The following is a 20,974-nucleotide window of genomic DNA, read 5'->3' on the forward strand; positions in this document are numbered from 1 at the left end:
CTTTCTGCGCATCCCTCCGAGACCCCCAGCATCCCCCCCTCCGCAGCCCCCTCCGTGCCCCTGCGAGTTCTTCCTGTCTTTTGCGCACCCCTCTGCCCATACCCGGGGTCCCCCTCCCTTGACACGCTCCTCTGTGACCCTCGGGGTCCCCCTTTGCACACCCCAGCCCCGGCCACGTTCCTGGAGCTCCCCCTTCGCACTTCCCTCCGTCCATCCCCGGCATTCCCCCCTTTGCACCGCGCTCCGTCCATCCTCGGGGTCCCCCCTTTGTCCCCCCGCTCCCGCCCCACGCGTGGGCGGCCCTTTGCGGGGCCCGTCCCCGTCGCGTCCCGTCCCGGGGCGGCGCCAGCGCGGGGCGGAGGCGGAACGCGGCTGCGGAGGCCAGCCCGTGTGTCCGTCCGTGTGTCCGTCCGTGTGTCCGTGTGCCCCCTGCCCGTGTCCCCGCAGCCCCGCCGCGATGGCGCGGCCGCTGTCGGACCAGGAGCGGCGGAAGCAGATCAGCATCCGCGGCATCGTGGGCGCGGAGAACGTGGCCGAGCTGAAGCGGGGCTTCAACCGGCACCTGCACTTCACGCTGGTCAAGGACCGCAACGTGGCCACCCCACGCGATTATTACTTCGCCCTGGCCCACACCGTGCGGGACCACCTGGTGGGGCGCTGGATCCGCACGCAGCAGTACTACTACGAGAAGGATCCCAAGGTGGGAGCGCTGGGAGATGGGGGGAGCCCCTCCGTGCAGGGCGGGGTGCTGGGAGCACCCCACGCTGGCTCCTGGGTTGTGCTGGAGTGGAGGTGAGCCCTCCCTCCTCGCTGGAACGGAGGGATTGGCGAGGCTCGGTTTTTCGTGGATTTAGGGTTGTTCCGGTAACTTTTCCGAGAGGAGGGACTGGACTTTACCAAGCGAGGCCACTGTCCTTTGCTCTGCAAAACAAACAGAGCCCGGCTTGGCCGGCAGCGGGGTGCAGGGCTTGGGAACGCCGTTTGTTGTCCCGCGGCGCCGGCGTGGGTGCTGTCTACCAAAACCAACTCCAAAGCCTTCCCGGGGGAATTATTGGAAAGGCTTAAAGGCACCCGAAGCCAGCCCGCAAACAGGTCTTGTTTAACACGAGTGATGCCAAGCGTGAGAGATCCGGTTTGTGCAGGAGCTGCTCTGCTGCTGCTCGTCCCGCCGGTTCGCTCCGGGCTCTGCCGCGGGGGGATTAAGCCCTAATCCCCCTCCTGACACCTGGATGTCCCTGTCGGCATCAATTTCCTCCATGCCAACACCTCGCTGGGGCCGTGCCAGCGATGGCTCAGCGCTGCCCGGTGTTGTGCAGGGCTGAGGAGAAGGAGCCTCTTGCAGGTTTTGGGGCTGGAGTCGCTGCTCCCGGTTCTGCTGGAGTCAAACCCGTCAATCCCAGCGGATCCTGCCCAGCGCATCCTGCCCGTGACAGGAGCGATGCAGCGAGGCGATCTTTGTGGTCCAACCCATTTTAGGACTCCGGGATTCTCTCCCACCTCCATTCCCGACCCGACCCCGCGCAGGTCCTGGGGGAAACCTGTCGAGTCAGCGACTTCCCCCAGCCTAAATCCTTCCTTAAAACCTGCCGGTGCTGACGCCGGGGCTCGGCTGCAGGATCAGCGGCAGTGTCCCCCCCGTGTCCCCAGAGCCACCGCCCGGGCACAGCGGCTCGCTGGGTTTTCCGGTGCCTTTGCAGCCCGGAGCGGCAGGAGAAAGGTCTGAACTTCGTGCTGCCACCGGGGACCATCCTGGAGCTGTCCCCACCCTGGGACAGGGCAGCGAGGCTTCTCCAAACAGCCTCACCCCGGTTTGGGAAAGGGCAGGGGGCTGCAGGAGCCACAAGCCTGAAATTCTGGTGTAAACCACCCTGCTCCCTTGAAGCTGGGTTTTTCCCCTGCTTGTTTTTGAGATATCACACAACAGCTCCAGGGGAGCGTCCTCCAGCCCTGGGGAAGGTGACCACGGTGTGCTTTTCTCTTCCAGAGGATTTATTACCTCTCCCTGGAATTCTACATGGGGCGGACGCTGCAGAACACCATGATTAACCTGGGGCTGCAGAATGCCTGTGACGAGGCTGTCTACCAGGTGAGCATCCCACGAGGGGTGAGGACCTGCCCAGGGAGGGATCCGTGTTTTCCAGCTCCTGGGAATGTCAGTGGTTTGCTACTTTGGCTGCAGCCTGCTCCCTGAGGCACAGGGAATAAAGGCTTGCTCCACAGAAAGGCCAGGAGCTGCCCAGCTGTGTTCTGGGGAATGCAGCAGGATCCTGGAAGGACACTGGTGGTTCTGTGGATGAGGCTGTTCATGGCCATGAGCAGTGGCAGGGAGGAATAAAACCTTGAATTAAGCCCGGCTGGGTGCTGGCACCAGGTGGCACTGGGGTTATCAAAGGGTTTTGGGTGGCTCCTTTTGTCCTCAGCCTGTCACCTCTTGTGTTCAACGTCATCAGACGTGGCCAGGGTGGTTGCACAAGAGCAGGAACAGCTTTTGTGCAAACACTACAAAAGAGAGGAACTTATTTTTAGGGGGGGGGTTAAATTTTTTATCCCCCTACCAGGGGACATCAGGGCAGGGCAATGGACCAAAGGTCTCCACCTGAGCTTCCCAAAGAGTTTTGCATAGGAAAAAACACTTCCTCCTACAGCATCCTGGGCTGGAAAATTAAAATTTCCCTGGAAAAGGGGTGTAGGTGCTTCTCACCCTAAAGGGAAATGCCTGCAGCTGGGAGGAAGGGCAGCTGGGTGCCTATTCCAGAGGATGGAGGTGCTGAGGGAGCAAGAACACAGCACTTGGATCCTGTCCCCAGGGGATTGGGGTGCAGGGGGAGCAGGAAGGCACTCAGGTGGCTTCCCTCAGGGAATAGGAGTACTGGGGGTGCAGGAATATTCCACCTGAATAGCTGCCTCAAGGGCTGGGGGGTTCTGGAACAGGTAGGGAACAGGAACCTGGTGCCTGCCATGGAGAGAGGGAGCAGGCCTGGGAATGAGCTCTCAGAGCCCTTGGAAGTGCTGGAACCACAAAGGCACCACCCTGGTTATAGTTTGGTGTCCCCCCATCCCCGAATCTTGCCCATGGGGAGGTCAAGGGTCTGAATGTTCCTTATAAAGCCTGGTGGAGAGACTTTAAACATGGGAGATGGCTCCTGCCGTGGCACAGAGACACAGCTGAGGGGAAGAGCAGCTGCTGTGGGTTCAAATCACAGTGTCCCACCTGCAGAGATGAGTCTTGTGGAATTGGGTGCCTTTCCAGCCCTCCTGGAGCCCACCTGCAAGGGACTGTGTGCCAACAATGCCTCCCCTCTGTGGGGCCGGGCACCCTGACCATCTCCAGCCCCTCTCCTTCTTCCCGTCTGTAGCTCGGGCTGGACATGGAAGAGCTGGAGGAAATCGAGGAGGATGCTGGGCTGGGCAACGGGGGTCTGGGCAGGCTGGCAGGTGAGTGACCCCCCCGGGTGGTGGCACATCCCTGAGGGCTTTACATCCACTGTGGGAAGTTCCTCATCCCGGGGGGGTTATTGCTCCAGGCTTTCCAGCACGGACAAGGTGGTGGGTGGCTGCTGGCCTCAGCTCCTGTCCCTGTGGGGCTTGGGGCTGTCCCAGGGAGGAGGATCCATCTCCCAGGGCTGCAAGGAGGGCCCAGCTCACTGCTCTCCTCTCTCCTGGGCAGCCTGCTTCCTGGACTCCATGGCCACACTGGGGCTGGCAGCCTACGGCTACGGCATCCGCTACGAGTACGGCATCTTCAACCAGAAGATCCGGGATGGGTGGCAGGTATGGGTGGAGATGGGTGGTCCTCACTGTCCTCTGGCACAGCTGGAACCCCGGCCTGGTTCAGGGGCTCCGTGTGGTGGAAAAATCTCTCCTCCAGCCTGTGCTTCCAAAGAAAGGCTCAGCAGTCTCTTGTTGTTTGGTCTCAAGGCAGTTTATTGCGAGTTATCTAAGAGATTTTCTTCTTCTTCTTCTTCTTCTTCTTCTTCTTCTTCTTCTTCTTCTGCTTCTTCTTCTTCTTCGTCTTCTTTCATCTTCTTCGTCTTCATCTTCTTTGTCTTCGCCTTCATCTTCGTCTTTGTCTTCTCCCCGCCCAGGGCTGCTGCTGTCTTTTATATGGTACATTATGTGTTACATATTTATAGTTTTTCCTAATGCCTATTACCTATATTAAATGGTGCTTTTCTACTCTAAACCAATCTGTGAGTGCCAACATCACCAAGAACATGGAGGTGAGGAAGAAGAAAGAGGAGGAACAGGACCGGCCAAAATTCCTCCATCTTAAAACCTCTGACCCCCATGTACAAAGTAAAAACCCCCCTGGACAGGTGCTAAAACCCCCCTGTACAATACTAAATTTTTTTTCCCTCTACTTTGTAAGTACTTTTACTATCCTGTCTAATCCTTTGTGACTGCTTGTTCCACCTGCAAAGTTGGTAACTCATCCCATGGCTCAAACCCAAAATCACAGCTGTTTGCAGCTGCCTGCCAGGTTCTCAAATGCTTCTGACCTGGGCCTGGACCCTCCAAAAATGTCTGAGGGACATCTTGAGTTCTGACACTTGGGCACAGCTGGAGCCCCACATTCACCTCCTCCCCCTCAGACTGGGGGGTACAGACACTTCCCCTCAGCTCGGAGGCTGCTGCTGTGATATTTAAAATTTGACAGACATTTTCGTGAACAAATTTAACTTCTTCAACCAGTGCAAGCTCACAGCTCCATCCCTTGTCCCAAGGCCAAGGCTGGCCTTGCTCAGGGCCACCCCAGGAGCTGCTCCACGGCTGCCTGGAGCGGGTGAGGACAGAGCAGTCGTGTTCCTCTGCTGGAAGGGGCTGGTTTGGAAATGCAACGTTAGCAGTGCCCCTTGGGTTTGTCCCATCCCCATGGAAGGCACGGACACCCCGGAGTCCAGGGTGGTGCCTCCAGGCTGATCCAGCAGTGCCAAAATCCATGTTTAGGGTGGGCACATCCAGAGCTTTCCCAGCCATCCTGCCCCAGGCATCCTGCAGGAGGGGAGGTCCCCAGGGCTGGGTGACCCTGTCCCTGCTCTGGCTCCCTGTGGCAGGTGGAGGAAGCTGATGACTGGCTCCGGCACGGCAATCCCTGGGAGAAAGCCCGACCCGAGTACATGCTGCCCGTGCACTTCTACGGCCGGGTGGAGCACTCTGCCTCTGGTGCCAAGTGGATCGACACCCAGGTAAGGGTTGGGGATAGGAATGTCCCTGGCATGGCTTGTCCTGCCATTTGGGTGGCTGCAGCCCAGGGATGAGTCCTGCAGAATCTCTGCCGGGAAGGTTTGGGCTGGGGTGGAAAAGGCAGTGGGGCGAGATGGACACAGGGATGAGGACAGATTTGGCTGCTCCACATCTGCAGCTGAGCTCTCCATCCCTGGAAGTGTCCAAGGCCAGGCTGGATGGAGCTTGGAGGAATCTGGTCTAGTGGGAAGTGTCCCTGCCCATGGCAGGGGGTTGGAATAAGATGGACGTTAAGGTCCCTTCCAACCCAAACCATTCAGCGATTCTACAAAATACCAAAAGCAGCTGCAGAAGGAATAAGTTAAACCTAAATTAAGCTGCTCCTGACCTTTACAAGCACCTCCTCATGCCCTGAGCACTTCTGGCAGACACCAGCCAGCAGGCAGAGCCAGAGGGGCGTCCCCATGCAGAGGGGACATCCCCACCCCTGCAGGGACACCACCCTGAGCTCAGCCCTGAAGCAGGAGGCTCAGTGGGATGGGAGGGCTTTGGGGGGAGCACGGGGGGATCCCAGCCCAATTCCAGCTGCCCTGGGGATGTCACAGGTGGTGCTGGCACTGCCCTACGACACGCCCGTGCCCGGGTACATGAACAACACCGTCAACACCATGCGGCTGTGGTCGGCCCGCGCGCCCAACGACTTCAACCTGCGCGACTGTAAGTGGGAGCTGAGGGGTGGGGAGAGCTGAGGGGGTCCCACCATGCCCACCTCACCCCTCTGCTGCCCCCCAGTCAACGTCGGGGACTACATCCAGGCCGTGCTGGACAGGAACCTGGCGGAGAACATCTCCCGGGTGCTCTACCCCAACGACAACGTGAGTCCCGGTGTTTTCACCATCCATTTTAGGGATGGATAAAGAGTGTCCAGGTGGAGGGGGAAAGGGAGCAGCCCCTCACTCACAGGATGCTGCAGGCCCTGCTGCAGAAACGTTCCTTGAATCTAAGAATATTAATTAAAAGCCAACTGCTGAACGCTGCTGGTGTTACCCTGGTGGCCCTTTGCAACCCCGGGACTGGAGGTTGTGCCTCACATTGCTGTTTGCACCCCAGCCCTCTTGCTCTGGGAGTTCCTGCCAAGCTGGCATAGAGCAACCCTTCACAACCCTTCACCAGCCACAAACCAAGCCATGGAGCAGGGAAAAAAAAAAAAAAAATAAAGGAGGATCTCATTGCTGTTCAGCCTATTTGAGGCAGGTCCTGATGGTTTTTTCCCCACTTAATCATTTTCCAGCTGGTGAGGAGAGCTGGGGGCACTGCAGCTCCAGTGGTGAGGTTGTCTCTGCAGCTTTTCCTTTGCAGACCAGCCAGGCTGCTGTTTTTTGCTGCATGAATGGTGGTGAAATCCTTTCTTGGAACTAGCTCCTATGGTTTCCCTTCCTGGTCCTGGTAACTTTCCTTGCAGCCAAAAAGTTCAAACCACGGAGAACAGGTTTTGACAATGCTCAGATGGGATTTAACCTGTTTGTGCCAGCACATCCCAAACCCTTGTGCTGGAATCTGGGAAGCAAGAAGAGCTTGGGGTTACAACTAGGGGAAGCACAGAGGGGTCACACCCTGGGAAAACCTTCCCTGGGAAGTGCAGTGAATCCCGTGGGAATCCTGCAGTTCCCTGCTCCTCTGCCCGCAGTTTTTTGAAGGAAAGGAGCTGAGGCTGAAGCAGGAGTACTTTGTCGTGGCTGCCACCCTCCAGGACATCATCCGCCGCTTCAAAGCATCCAAATTCGGGAGCACGGACAGCGTCCGGACCGTGTTTGATTCCTTCCCAGACCAGGTACGAGCCAGGGCTGCTCTCACCTCTGCCCTGGAGCTTGTTTCAACACCTCCCAGAGGATGAAGGTGTTTGTGGGGGTTCCCAGTGTCCCCGCTGCGTCCCCACGTGCCACCCTGCTCTCCCAGGTTGCCATCCAGCTGAATGACACGCACCCCGCCATGGCCATCCCTGAGCTGATGAGGATTTTCGTGGACATCGAGAAGCTGCCGTGGGATAAGGTAGGGACACCCCACCTGGTCTCCTGCACTTGCACCCACCTGCCCATGGTGGAGGAGCCAGTTTTGAGGCTGCTGGGAATGATGTGGAGCAGTCAGGCTGGGTTTAACTGGTGTGCACTGGGAGGAGCCGGCTGGGTCGTGCTGCCGAGCGTGGTGAGAGGTCCAAGGGTGGGTTCTGGCACGTGAGGTGTGACTGAGCACTGGCTCTTCCCTGCCAGGCCTGGGACATCACCAAAAGGACCTTTGCCTACACCAACCACACGGTGCTTCCCGAGGCCCTGGAGCGCTGGCCCGTGGACCTGGTGGAGATGCTGCTCCCCAGGCACCTGCAGATCATCTACGAGATCAACCAGAGACACCTGGATGTGAGTGCCTGGGGGCCTGCTCCGCAGAGGGGACAGGGATGTGCTGTCAGGATGAGGGGCGTGCACAAACTGATGGTGTTGGGTGTGTGGCTGGGGGATTCCAGCTGCTAATTTTGGGAAGTTGATGTGCAGGACAGCCCTTTCCCACCAGCACATTGCCATCCTGCATTATTGACTGTTGAGAGGCTTTACCTGTTGCTTCAGGGACTTCAGAGCTGGCATTTCTTTACTTCCTAAGTGCTAAATTCATCCTGGGAAAGATGATGTTGGGAGTGCAGAGGAGATGGTGGTTTGACCTCCTGGTCCTGGTAGCACAAGGCTTTGGCCAAAATGGCCTCACTGGCCAAGTGTGTACCCCCAAACCCCCTGTGTGGCAGCTTGGGGGGGAACCCTTCTATCCAGAGCCATCCGTGCTGAGGAAGGGCTCCCTTTGGAGGGAGTTTGCACCACCACAGCAGAGTCAAAGCCACCGCTCTGGCTGGTGTCAGATGCACTGGGGACATTGCCACGGCCCCTCCTCGTAAGCCGTGGGGTGGGACATCCCTCAGCGCCACCACCTTTCACCACCTCCCCGGCTCCACCGGCAGCACATCGCGTCCCTGTTCCCCAACGACGTGGACCGGCTGCGGAGGATGTCCCTGATCGAGGAGGGGGACACCAAGAGGATCAACATGGCCCATCTCTGCATCGTGGGCTCCCACGCCGTCAACGGCGTGGCCAAGATCCACTCCGAGATCGTCAAGACTCAAGTGTGAGCGAGGGTGGGGAGGTGCTGATGGGTCCCCCTCGCCTGGGGAGGGGTGGTGGTGCCAGGTGGGCGAGGCTGGAGCTGGGGCCGTCCTCGCCCTCGCAGATTCGAGGACTTCGCGGCGCTGGAGCCGGAGAAGTTCCAGAACAAGACCAACGGGATCACGCCGCGGCGCTGGCTCCTGCTCTGCAACCCGGGGCTGGCCGAGCTCATCGCGGAGGTACCAGCACGGGGGGCCACCGACCCTTCCCTGCTGAGCCCTGAGAGCCTCGGCCATTCCCATCTTCTGGGTGGTTGAGGAGTTGAGGGTCAAGGGAGGGGATGCTGCCCCTCTGCTCCGCTCGGGTGAGACCTCACCTGCAGAGCTGCCTTCAGCCCTGGGCTCTCCAACAGCATAAGGATGTGGAGGTGCTGGAACAATTCCAAGGAGGCCATGGAGATGCTGCTGGCTCTGCCTAGCTGGGAGTATTCAGCTTCAGGGAGACATTAGAGCCCCTTCAAGTGTCTAGAGGGACTCCAGGAGAGCTGGAGAGGGACTTGGTAAAAGGGATGGAGTGACAGGAGAAGGGAATGGATGTAAACTGACAGAGGACAGGGTTAGATGGGATATTGGAGAGAAATTGTTCCCTGTAAGGATGGTGAGGCCCTGGCACAGGGTACCCAGAGAAGCTGTGTCTGCCCCTGGATCCCTGGAAATATCCAAGGCCAGGCTGGACAGGGCTTGGAGCAACCTCTGATAGTGGAAGTTGTCCCTGCCCATGGCAAGGGGTGGAACTGGATGATGTTCAAGATCTCTTCCAACCCAAACTATCCCACCATCAGCATGGGAATTCCCATTCAGCACCTTGCTCCCGTTGCAGAAAATCGGGGAAGACTACGTGCGGGACCTGAGCCAGCTGACCAAGCTGCACAAGTTTGTGGAGGACGACCTCTTCATCCGGGAGGTGGCCAAAGTGAAGCAGGTGAGGGGCGTGGGCAGGGGGAGCTGAGAGGAGGGGCTGGTGCTGCCTGAGGGCTGACGTGGCCCCTGGCCTGGCCCAGGAGAACAAGGTGAAGTTCGCGCTGTACCTGGAGAAGGAGTACAAGGTGAAGATCAACCCTTCCTCCATGTTCGACGTGCACGTGAAGAGGATCCACGAGTACAAGCGGCAGCTGATGAACTGCCTGCACATCATCACCATGTACAACCGTAAGCCAGGGTGTCCCAGGGCTGCAGCAGCATCCCGGTGCCCCAGATCCCACAGCAACACTGCTGTTTCCTCCAGGAATCAGGAGGGATCCTGCAAAGCTGTTTGTGCCCAGGACAGTCATCATTGGAGGCAAGGTAAGTTGGGTCAGGAGTTTTAGAGATCTTGGGGAAATCTTTGGAAGTGTCCTGGGGGATGTGGGGGCAGATGTCTCATGGGGCCACGTCTCCACAACTCCCTGACAGGAGGGTGCAGCTGGCAGGGGTCAGGCTCTTCTCCCAGGGAACGACGGATATGACAGAGGAAACAGCCTCAAGCTGTGCCGAGGGGGGTTTAGATGGGATATTAAGAAAAATTCCATCATCAAAAGGGTGGTCAGACATTGGAACAGCTGCCCGGGGCAGTGGTGGAGCCCTCATTCCTGGAGGAACTTAAAAGACATGTGGATGTGGAACTTGGGGACATGGGTCAGTGGTGACCTTGACAGTGCAGGGGGAATGGTTGGATTCGAGGGCTTTTCCAACTTAATTCCATGATTCCATGCTGCTAAGTCCATTAAGTCGTCCAAGAAACACTGGAGTAGCACTGATGCTTCAACTCCAGCAAGTTTGGGTGGGGTTTGGACAACCATCTGCTGTGTGTGCTCATGGAAGCCCCCAGAAATGTTGTGGTGCAACACGTGTTGGTTAGGTAACGGGAACAGGGATGAACAGGCTGTTCCCTGGATGCTGGGAGCAAGGTGTGCTTCACCTGCCCCTGGCTCCAGCCCTCCTGGCTCCCCTGTGCCTTTTCTCCCAGGCTGCCCCAGGATACCACATGGCTAAAATGATCATCAAGCTCATTAACGCCGTGGCTCAGGTGGTGAACAACGACCCCGTGGTGGGCAACAAGCTGAAGGTCATCTTCCTGGAGAACTACAGGGTGTCCCTGGCAGAGAAAGGTACATGCTGTGGGGAGGGGGTGTCCCTCCATCTGGTGTCTCCCACCGTGCTCTTTCAGCAGGAAACAAACCCAAAGCTGGTCACCAGGAGCCCCTTGTGTCCTTGTGTTTTGTTGGCAGTGATCCCTGCGACCGACCTGTCGGAGCAGATCTCCACGGCGGGCACCGAGGCCTCGGGAACGGGCAACATGAAGTTCATGCTGAACGGGGCTCTGACCATCGGCACCATGGATGGTGCCAACGTGGAGATGGCCGAGGAGGCTGGAGAGGAAAACCTGTTCATCTTTGGCATGAGGGTGGAGGATGTCACAGAGCTGGACAGGAAGGGGTGAGAGCTGGCAATGCCACAGGGCTGCCACCCCAGGTACCTGCGGCAGCAGCGTTTTATGGCCTCCTTCCCTCAGGTACAACGCCCAGCTCTACTACGAGCGGCTCCCCGAGCTGAAACAGGCTGTTGACCAGATTAAAAGTGGCTTCTTCTCCCCAAAAGACCCCAACCTCTTCAACGACGTGGTCAACATGCTCTTCCACCACGACAGGTGAGGTCCTGGGCTGCCATCCATCCCCTGGGCTGGGACCGTGGTTGCACATGGATGATGCTCCTCAGGCATGGATTCTCCGTGGATGGCCATCGTCGCGTTGTCACATTAATGCCTTTGGCTGCACAGCCCTTACAGAGGGTTTGAGGCATCTCAAGGGCTTTCCTGGCCAGAGCACTGATCAGCCATGGGCCTTGGGATTGGAGAAATGCTTTCCCTGCATTTCCCAGGGCATCCAGGCTTGGGGAGAGGCAGTTTGGCCAGAGGCTTTGCGTGGGAGGATGCCTGTCAGAGCAGGGATTAGATCCATGTCTGGAGCTGGTTTTGGGGTTCTTGGGGTGCTCTGGGGTCCAGCCCGGCTCTCTGCTGGGGAAGAGCTGTCAATCACAGCCTGAGCGCTGTGCTAACCCAGCCTCTGATTGGTCGAGCTGCCAATCAATCACACTGGGGCAGCCCTAACCGGCCTCTGATTGGTCAAGCAACCAGAAATCCCACCTTAGGGGCGGGCCCATGAAGGGCTACGGGTATAAAAGGGGCTGAGGGCGTTATGGCCGGTCTTGCCCTGACATCTTCCTTGGAATTTCTACCTCATCCAAGCTGGAGACCACAAGTCAGTAGCTGTGTGTTTTTTCTGCACCTTTTCCAGCTTTCTCTCTCTCCTTCTCTTAATCCTTTCATGGAGCTTAACATAACATCTTAAGGTTTTAAAGGTTTCCCAGTTAAACGGGCTAAGCAAACGCTAAATAAATTCTAAGTAAATGCTTAATACTAAATTAATGTTAAGCATTGCTATGATAAGCGGTTTTACATTGAATTCAGTGCTGTATTTACTTTGAATTCAGTGTTGTATTTTTTGCCAAAGTTTCCTAAATTTGCTCTGTTTTTGCAAGTAAACTTTTGTGTGATTTTCACCTCTTTGAGAGTATCTGGTTGGGGATTTCTCCTTTGCATCAAAACGGAGTAAAGGAACCTTAAGTTTAACCCCCTGGATTTAAGGGTATTAAAATAATGCCTTGGCTCGGGCAGCCTGCATTCCTGTTTCTCCTGCTCTTGACCCCTCCTGTCTTCACTGCTGCAGGTTTAAAGTCTTTGCAGACTACGAGGCTTATGTCAAGTGCCAGGAGAAGGTCAGCGAGCTGTACCTGGTGAGTGCCAGCCCAGGGACAAGGCAGGGAGCCGTGCTGGGACATCCTGGAGAAGGGACGTGCTCAGAGATGAGGCTGGTTCTCATCCCAGGCCATTCCTGGCTGAGAACCAGCCTTGGGACCAACCCCACCCCTCTCCTTTAGCCTGGAGAAAAGGAGACTCAGGGGTGACCTTGTCACTCTGTACAACTACTGAAGTGGGGTTGGGCTCTTTCTCCAGGAACTGACAGAAGCAGAGGACACAGCCTCAAGCGAAATATAAGTTGGATATTAGGAGAAAGATTTTCATGGAAAGGGTGATAAAGCTCTGGAATGTTCTGTCCAGGGAGGTGGTGGAGTCCCCATCCCTGGGTGTGTTTAACAAAGCCTGGATGTGGCACCGGCTGCCAGGGTTGAGTTGAGCTGTTGGGGCTGGGTTGGACTCGATGGTGTGGAAGGTCTCTTCCAACCCCATAATTCTGTGAATTCCCTGCAGAACTCCAAGGCCTGGACCAAGATGGTGGTCAGGAACATCGCGGCGGCCGGCAAGTTCTCCAGCGACCGCACCATCAAGGAGTACGCCCGGGACATCTGGCACGTGGAGCCCTCGGACCTGAAGATCCCCCCACCCAACGAGCCCCGGGACGGGGGGCAGGACAAGACCCCCAACGGCACCGCAGCGTAGGGGACGCCAGCGCTGTAAAATTCTCTCTGCTGTCCGAGTCTCTGCGTCGCTGCTGCTGCTGCTGGCTTTCCCTAGGGGTGGGCAGGAGGGGAGGGAGGGGTTTTTATAAGGCAAGTCTCGTGTGGAAAGGGAAACCACGCCGCCCTGTTGCTTGCATTAGGTGCTAAAAATAATAATAAAAAAAAAAAGTGCCGCTGGAGTCCGAAGGGAGCTGTTTGCTGGAGGGTTGGGCTTGCTTCCAGCAATGCTGATGCAGGATAGAGGGCTGGCCAGGGGTGGGGTGGGCAGCACAGCTGGATGCAGCTGGATACAGCTGTCTGGGCCCTCACAGGCGCTGCTGAAGCAGGATACGGGGGTGCCAGGCCCATGTTTCCCCACCAGTGTCCCATGGGATGCTCCCAGTCGTGGCTCTGGTGGCCCAGACCACATCAGTGTCTCCATCCCTTGAGTAACCTGCAGCATCCTGGAGGCAGAGGGTGACTTAAAAGTTTCTCAGTAGTTTTTATTACTTACAGGAGTAAGTTCAGTGCCCTGTGGGGGGTCCTGGAGTGGATTTCAGGGAGCAAGGGGTCAGTGCACGCAGCAATTGGCATCACTTCATGTTTAAGAAGTCTCTGCAACAAGATGTAATAAATCTCACACTGTGTCACTGAGCCTCCTGTGCTGTGTCAAGAACCTGATTTGTGATCCCTGCACGTGGGGCTGAGCTGGGCTTGGAGCATCTCTGCACCCAGGGCAAAGAGGAGCTGATGTCCCCAGAGCCACCTCCCCGAGCCACCCAGGCTGAGGACAGGCTCAGGGCAGCGGGCAGCGACTGAAATTCGGAAAGTGATGCCAGCAAACACCGTGGGGAGGGGAAGGAGCAGGGGCAGGCAGCAGGAGAGGAGGCGCCAGCGGAAGGTGAGGCCCAGGCTCATCCTCTGCCCCCCCATTTCTGTGGAGCAGCACTTACTTCACCAGGGCAGGCAGCTCCGGGTTGAAGGAGATGTAGTCGTGGCCCAAGCCCAGCTTTTGGGGAAAGGTAATGAACTTCACCTTGGATTTGTCCTTGTAGGCTTTGAGTGCTGTCTCGTAGAGCTGCCACGGGGCGGGAACGCAGTTACTGCACGAGCAGGGGACCCCAAACCCCTCCTGGTGCATGGCCATCCCCCCCTCTGCCCACTTCAGCCTCCTAAGCCAGGCTCAAAGCCCATGGCGGGTGCCCACCTTGTGTCCCAGCTTTGGAGGCAGGACTCCATCATCTTCTGCATGCAGGATGAGGAGGGGGCAGTCCAGCACCTTCACGCTGCAGGCAGCAAGCACAGCCCTGAGGAAACTCCCCAGAGCCAACAGGAGCCTCCCCAATCCCTGTGAAAATTCCCACAGCACCCTGACCCCCCCCAGCACTGCCCCTCAGAGCCATCCTCATGCCCACCGGGGTGATGCCCATGCTGCCTGCCCTGGCGTGGCAGCACCAAGCACCTTAATCACCTTAACCCACAATTATAGGGTCACCAGGTTTCAAAAGCATCCATAAATCAAAGGGATTTTGGGCAGGCTCTGTGTACTACAAGAAACAGGAGTGCCAAAAAAAGGATGGTGGTTTGTGGACTTTGCTCAATAATCAAACCGATACCTGACATTGTGCAAATAAAAAGTCATTTTTGAAGGATGAGTAAGCTGGGTAAACACAGGAGGGCAGGAATTTCAACGGGGTGATTAACACCTCTCCTCAGCCAGGTGGTCCTGGCATCATTCCCACAGCCCCTGGGGTCTGCTGTGCCCCTTCCCACCAGGAACTCACTTCTCATCACTGCTGAAGAACATCCCAGCCCGAGCCATGGAGTCCAGGATGAGGTACTCGAAGCCCGGGAGCTGCCGGTAGATCTGGCAGGGAGAGAGTTTGGGGGTGCTAGAGCGTGGCTCGGATTCAGCTGTGAGGGGGACAGCCAGGAGCTGGGGCTGACACTGCTGGGGGACCCCAGGGGCAGAGCCCCCGGGCTCACCTTGGTGATGGGGATGTTGGCGGCTGCGTCTCGGATGTTGGTGTAGGGAGACTCCAGGACGACAGCATCGACCTGGACCCCTGAGGGCAGAGTGAGGTGGGAGTGGGCATGGCTTTGAGGGGCTGTCCCCACTGCCAGGCTGCTGCCACACTCCCCTCTGTGGGGCCAAGATGTCCCCATCCCAACAAGGAGGACAGGGAGGGCTCCTCATCTCCTCTGCAGCCCCAAAATCAGGCCAGGGTGACACTGCACGGGGACAACCCACCCATGCTGGCCCTTACCTCGCTCCTCCTGCAGTTTCCTCGCTGCGTTGGTGGCAATCCTGTGACAGGAGAGGTGACAGTGAGGGGGAGCAGTGCTGGGGGGGACACGCAGCTCCCTCAGGTTCCCCTCATTGGCTGCATTTGGCTTTGCAGGGGCTTCCACCAAGGAGCTGCTCCAAGCCCTTGGTCCATGCCCAGGTGGCACCAGTCTGGCAGCAGCATCACAGGGCACAGGGTGGGCTCTGGTGTGCCCCCATCCCGCCCCCTGCACCTACCCTGTCCCCAAGGAATGTCCCCAGAAGAGGATGCTGCTGTTGCCACTCCGCGCTTTCACCCAGTCATAGAGTGCCAGGACATCTGTGGTGAAGCCACTCTCTGAGGGGCGTCCAGTGGAGTCCCCATAGCCTGCGGGGGACACAGCTCTGTGTCACAACCCTGGTGGGGACAGGCCCCAGGAGGGGCATCACCCAGCAGGAGGCAAGGGGACAACTTTACCTCTGTAGTCGAGGGCCAGGATGTGGAAGTCAGCAGCCCCCATCGTCTGTCAGAGCAGCACTGGGTTATGCCCTGGCAGGGGACGCAGCCCAGGACCCCTGGGCATGGCCCCTTCACTCTGCACAGGGTCTCTGTGGGGTCCCCAGGGCCAGCAGGAGCCTCACTCCCAGCAGGTCCCAGTGTCCCCAGAGGCCACCACTTACCTTCAAGAACTGGACACGGTGACTCGCAGCCCTGATGGGGAAAATGGGGTTAGAGCTTGGGGAGACCCCAAGGGACCCTCCCCTCCAGCACCAGCGCAGGAGGGGAACCAGGGCGACCTTATCCCAGAAGGGAGGAGCTGGATGCTGTGGGCTGGGGGGATTTTAACTTCTCCCTTTATTTTACAGGGATTCTCCTTGACTTGCTGGGGTCAGAGACCTCCGCAGCAGCCCCGGCCCCTCAGCAGGGCTGGCTGCTGCATGGACTTTGCTGCTTCTCACCTCAGAGCAGCCCTGCTGCCCTGCTCCTGGCGCTGCAGCAGCAGCTCAGGACCTCACCTGGTGCCCCCATTGCCGTGCAGGTAGATGATCACGGGGTGAGCATCAGCGAGAGCCTCCTCGTACCAGCGCTGCCCCTTGCCCTGCGCCTCGGCCCCTTTGCTGCTCGGCACCGTGTGCCTGGGGGGACAGCGGGGTCACCTGGGGGCTCCAACAGGACGCTGCTGTCCCCAGGGGGGTGCTGAGGCCATCCTGCTCACCAGATGCCAACCGTGACGCCCGGCTCGGTGGTGAGGTACAGGTTGATGGTGTTGTTCACCAGCAGCTCCGGCCGCCGAAAGTCCACGAAGAAAGGGAAGGCCACTGATGGAGAAATCCCAGCCATCATCCACAATCCTCCCAGCCGGGTGCTTTTACACAGTTCTTGCCAAATCAGCGTGTAATTTGTTTTAAATTATCAAGGGCCGTGCTGAGGCAGACGAGCTGAACCCTCTGCCATCTCCTCCCACCCGAATTTCCAGCCCTGCTGATGCTGAGCCTGCCCGGGCGTGTTGTGGCTGCAGGCAGCAAACAGGGTCGGCAGCACCACCTCCTCAGAGCTTGCAAAACACAGGCAGAGATCCCTCGGTGCCTCCTCTGCAAGCCCGGGGCACAGCAGGAGTGGGACCAAACGCTGTCCCGGTGCCACCCTGGCACGGTGCCACCCACGTTTTGGGGCTGGGGGGGTGGGGGTCTGCAGCAGCCAGCTGAATGTTGGGATACTCACGGAAGTTCAGGTAGACGAATTTGGTGAGCACGCTGGGGAAGAGGCGGACGAGGAAGGGCACGGCGGCGCAGGAGAGGAGCGGGGCCAGCAGGATGGAGCGCAGCCATGGCAGCCACGAGCGCCGGGCCCTGCCGGGGAGGCTCCGTCAGCACATCCCCTCCCACCCCAAGCGATTTGGGGTGCAGCACAGCAGGTTCCCCATTCCCAATCCCAGCCACGAGGCTTGCACGCAGCTCTTTACTGATTCCAACCCCTCTGGGAGCGGGAATTGGATCCCCACATGGGTGTTGGATGTGGGGACGGAGCCAAGGTGTCTGAGCCGTGACAAAGGGTGACACAGGCTCTGATGTGGTCCCCACGCCCTGGCACGGGGCGCCGGGAGGCAGGAAGGGCAGGGAACGTGCCAGGGCTGGGTGCTGCAAGTCAAACCTGCAATAAGGAGCAATCGATACTCGGTGACAACACTCCCGGCCCTGCCTGGCACGGCACAGCCACGGATGTGCCCCGAGCCTGGCACCAGGAGCTGCTGCAATACTCCAGGGACAAGGAGGAAGGAGGGAAAGGAGCCTGGGGGTGATGTCCCCCAGTGCCACCAGTGCTCCAACAGTGCCCTGTCATTCCAGGGCCGCCCCACAGTTCTGCTCAAACCAGGCCTTGCTGCCCCACAAGTGACCCCAAAACCCCATCAGTGACCCACAAGTGACCCCAGACCTGTAGCAACACGTAAGTGACTCATAAGTGATCCTAAAACCCCATTAGTGACCCACAAGTACCCTCCAAACCCCATAAGTGACCCATAAGTAGCCCCAATCCAGCCCTCGCTGCCCCACAAGTGATCCCAGAACACCGAAACCTCTAAGTGACCCCACAAGTGACCCCAGGACACCACTGCTGACCCTAAAACCCCACAAGTGACCCCATAGCCAGCCCCAGCAGCGAGCCCCAGCCCCCAGGTGGGAAAGGGAAGCCAAGAGCTGCAGCTTTCCCTCTGGGTTAATGGTGATGGGGAAATCAGTCCGGGCATGGGGGATTTGGGACAGAGGTTTGTGATGGGAGCCAGGCACAGCTCAGTCCCTGCCAGCCCAGAAAGCAGCCGGACCATTCCCTGCCCTGGGAATGCTGCAGGGCCCGAAGGAAGGAATGCCCAAGGGGTGCCAGGGCATGATGGCACCGGTCCCCAAGGAATGGGGACAGGCCCAGGATGGTGTAGGATGGCAGGAGCTGTGCTGGAGGCACGGGCAGCTCCTCAAATCCCGGTTTTCCCCCAGGACACGGGACACGACGGAACAGCCGGGAATGCCCGGTGGCCTCGCACAGCACCTGCCGCAGGTGAGCACCGGCCCGGGGACCGCGGGGACACAAGGGACAAGGCAGGGTGACAAGCCACAGCGCGGCACCGGGACACGGCAGGGTGACACGGGGACACGGCCACCGCACGGGGCCCCGGTGCTGGCAGGGTGACACGGGGACACGGCCACCGCACGGGCCCGCGCCGGCCCCACGGGGACACGGCCACGGCAGCGGCGACAGAGGCGGGGACACGGCCCGGCAGGGCGGCCAGGCCGCGGCGTGGGGACACGGGAGAGGCCGGGGTGACAGCCCCGGCGGGGCAGCACGGCCGCGGGGCGGGGACACAGCCACAGCACGGGGGACGGCCACGGGGGACAGGGAGCGCGGCGGTGTCCCCGGGGCGGCGGGTACTCACCGCCCGTGCCGGGCCGCGCCGAGCCTGCCGTCCGCCCGGCCAGTGTCGCCGCTGCCGCCGTCCCCGCCGCGCCGCCGCATCGCTGTGCGCGCGGCAGGCCACGCCCACGTCACGGGGACACGGCCCTGGCTCCCGGCACGCCCATTGGCCGCGCCCATTGGCCGCGCCCATTGGTCACGCCCATTGGTCACGCCCATTGGTCACGCCCATTGGTCGCGCCCATTGGTCGCGCTCATTGGACACGACTATTGGTCACGCCCATTGGACACGCCCATTGGTCACGCCCATTGGCCGCGCCCATTGGTCACGCCCATTGGTCACGCCCATTGGTCACGCCCATTGGGGACAGGGACGGGGCCACCCGCGGGGTCACCGTGGGACTGGGGGACCCAGCCAGGTGCAGCCCTGTCCCCCAGGCTGGCCGGGTCACAGGGGTCTCTGGCAGGGTGGCATCCCCTTGTCCCTCATGCTGGCCGGGTCACAGGGGTCTCTGACATGGTGGCATCCCCTTGTCCCTCATGCTGGCCGGGTCACAGGGGTCTCTGGCAGGGTGGCATCCCCTTGTCCCCCACGCTGGCTGGGTGGCATCCCCTTGTCCCTCATGCTGGCCGGGTCACAGGGGTCTCTGGCACGGTGGCATCCCCTTGTCCCTCATGCTGGCCGGGTCACAGGGGTCTCTGGCATGGTGGCATCCCCTTGTCCCTCATGCTGGCCGGGGTCTCTGGCATGGTGGCATCCCCTTGTCCCTCATGCTGGCCGGGTCACAGGGGTCTCTGGCAGGGTGGCATCCCCTTGTCCCCCACGCTGGCTGGGTGGCATCCCCTTGTCCCTCATGCTGGCCGGGTCACAGGGGTCTCTGGCACGGTGGCATCCCCTTGTCCCTCATGCTGGCCGGGTCACAGGGGTCTCTGGCACGGTGGCATCCCCTTGTCCCTCATGCTGGCCGGGGTCTCTGGCATGGTGGCATCCCCTTGTCCCCCAAGCTGGCCGGGTCACAGGGGTCTCTGGTACGGTGACATCCCCTTGTCCCCCAGGCTGGCCGGGTCACAGGGGTCTCTGACATGGTGGCATCCCCTTGTCCCCCACGCTGGCTGGGTACAGGGGTCTCTGGCACAGTGTCATCCCCTTGTCCCCCACGCTGGTTGGGTCTAGAGGGATGCCACCAGGGTGGCAGTGCCCTGTCCCCCAGGCACCCCAGGAGAGCTCTGTAGTTCTCTGTCCCCCAAGGACGTGCAGGTTTAAAATCCAGAAAATCTAGAAAAACCCACCCAGCCCCCTATGACCCAGGGCTGAGTGGGTTTAGAGGGGACCCTAGAAAATGTGCAGTCCTCTGTCCTCCAAAAGAGACCAGGGGGAGCATGGCGCCAGCAGTGAGGTGCCACACCAGGGAAAACAGCCTTTCCACAGGCAAGGAGCACAGAGGGAATGCTTCCAGGTCAAAAAGTAAAAATCATTTTAAATGGTTTAACACTAAAGCTGGTGTGCCTAGGATCGAGCAGGAAGGGTGGAAACCTGCTGCTGCTGAGCCTCCCACCTGCAGCCATGTCAGGGTGAGTCAGCTAGACTTTTTCAGGATGAAACTTCCCACCGGGAGAGAAATATCCCTGCTTCAGCAGAATTCCCTGGGAAATCCTGCCAGCTGCAGGAGGATGTGCTGCTGGAAGACACCCACAGCTGGGCCAGCCCTTCATCACCTCAGCTGCCAGTGGGGCCCACAGCAGGGACCCCATCAATCAGCTGGGGGAGGGCTGGGATGAACCTTTCCCAGAGGAGCAGCCACCCAGGCTGGCATTTGGAGCTGCTTTTATTCATCTGCCCTCCAAATTAAAACCTGTGCTGCGTTGGAATCATGGAATCCCAGAACGGTTTGGGTTCAAGGGGCCTTGAAGACCATCCCATCCCACTCCTGCCATGACAGGGACACCTTCCACTGTCCCAGGTTGCTCCAAGCCCTGTCCAACCTGGCCTGGGACACTTCCAGGGACCCAGGGCACCCTGTGTGGACCTCCCCACCCTCACAGGGAACAATTCTTTCCCAATATCTAATCTAACCCTGCCTCAGCAGCAAAATGCAAATGCAAAGACAAACAGGTCCAGTGAAGCCGGGGCTGTGGGCAGGCGTTCCCCAGCAGCAGCTGCTGCAAGGAGGTGCCACAAAGCAGCTCCAGCTGCTCCTCCATGCTCCAGGGGCACAAGAACGGGGGAAATGACCAACAGACCCGGCTGCTTTCATCAGCAAGAGGTTTCCTTCCATCCCCAATTTTTCCCCATTCCCAGCTGGTTTCACAGGACAGAGCTTTTCCTTCCATCCCAAATTCTTCCACATTCCCAGCTGGTTTTGTGAGCCAGACCTTTTCCTTCCACCCTTAATTCTTCCACATTCCCAGCTGGTTTCACAGGCCAGAACTTTTCCTTCCACCCCCATTTTTTCCCCATTTCCAGCTGATTTCATGAGCCAGA

General features: G+C 59.1%; 2 protein-coding genes across 2 annotated transcripts; one reads left to right on the forward strand and one right to left on the reverse strand.

The window, feature by feature from the left end:
• The first annotated feature begins 357 nt into the window (after positions 1-357).
• PYGL (glycogen phosphorylase L) lies at positions 358-13,474 on the forward strand. The gene is made up of 20 exons (XM_021538459.4): positions 358-700; positions 1,985-2,086; positions 3,357-3,435; positions 3,668-3,771; positions 5,055-5,186; positions 5,790-5,901; positions 5,977-6,059; positions 6,872-7,015; positions 7,141-7,233; positions 7,452-7,598; positions 8,186-8,349; positions 8,452-8,566; positions 9,207-9,308; positions 9,388-9,535; positions 9,612-9,670; positions 10,332-10,473; positions 10,594-10,801; positions 10,878-11,012; positions 12,091-12,157; positions 12,633-13,474. Exons 1-20 carry the CDS (start codon positions 458-460, stop codon positions 12,819-12,821), a joined length of 2,568 nt encoding a protein of 855 aa, XP_021394134.1. The 5' UTR covers positions 358-457; the 3' UTR covers positions 12,822-13,474.
• Positions 13,298-18,602, reverse strand: ABHD12B (abhydrolase domain containing 12B). Its single transcript, XM_021538461.4, has 13 exons — positions 18,515-18,602; positions 16,810-16,937; positions 16,304-16,406; positions 16,104-16,223; positions 15,768-15,798; positions 15,565-15,610; positions 15,345-15,474; positions 15,088-15,128; positions 14,807-14,886; positions 14,605-14,687; positions 14,028-14,106; positions 13,774-13,898; positions 13,298-13,435 (listed from the first exon to the last, which is right to left on the reverse strand). The coding sequence occupies exons 1-13, from the start codon at positions 18,592-18,594 to the stop codon at positions 13,414-13,416; spliced, it is 1,068 nt and encodes a 355-aa protein (XP_021394136.4). The 5' UTR covers positions 18,595-18,602; the 3' UTR covers positions 13,298-13,413.
• Between the last annotated feature and the right edge of the window lie 2,372 nt (positions 18,603-20,974).

This window comes from Lonchura striata, chromosome 5 (genome assembly GCF_050655825.1).
Source record: "Lonchura striata isolate lonStrDom1 chromosome 5, ASM5065582v1, whole genome shotgun sequence".
NCBI classification, from domain to species: Eukaryota; Metazoa; Chordata; class Aves; order Passeriformes; family Estrildidae; genus Lonchura; species Lonchura striata.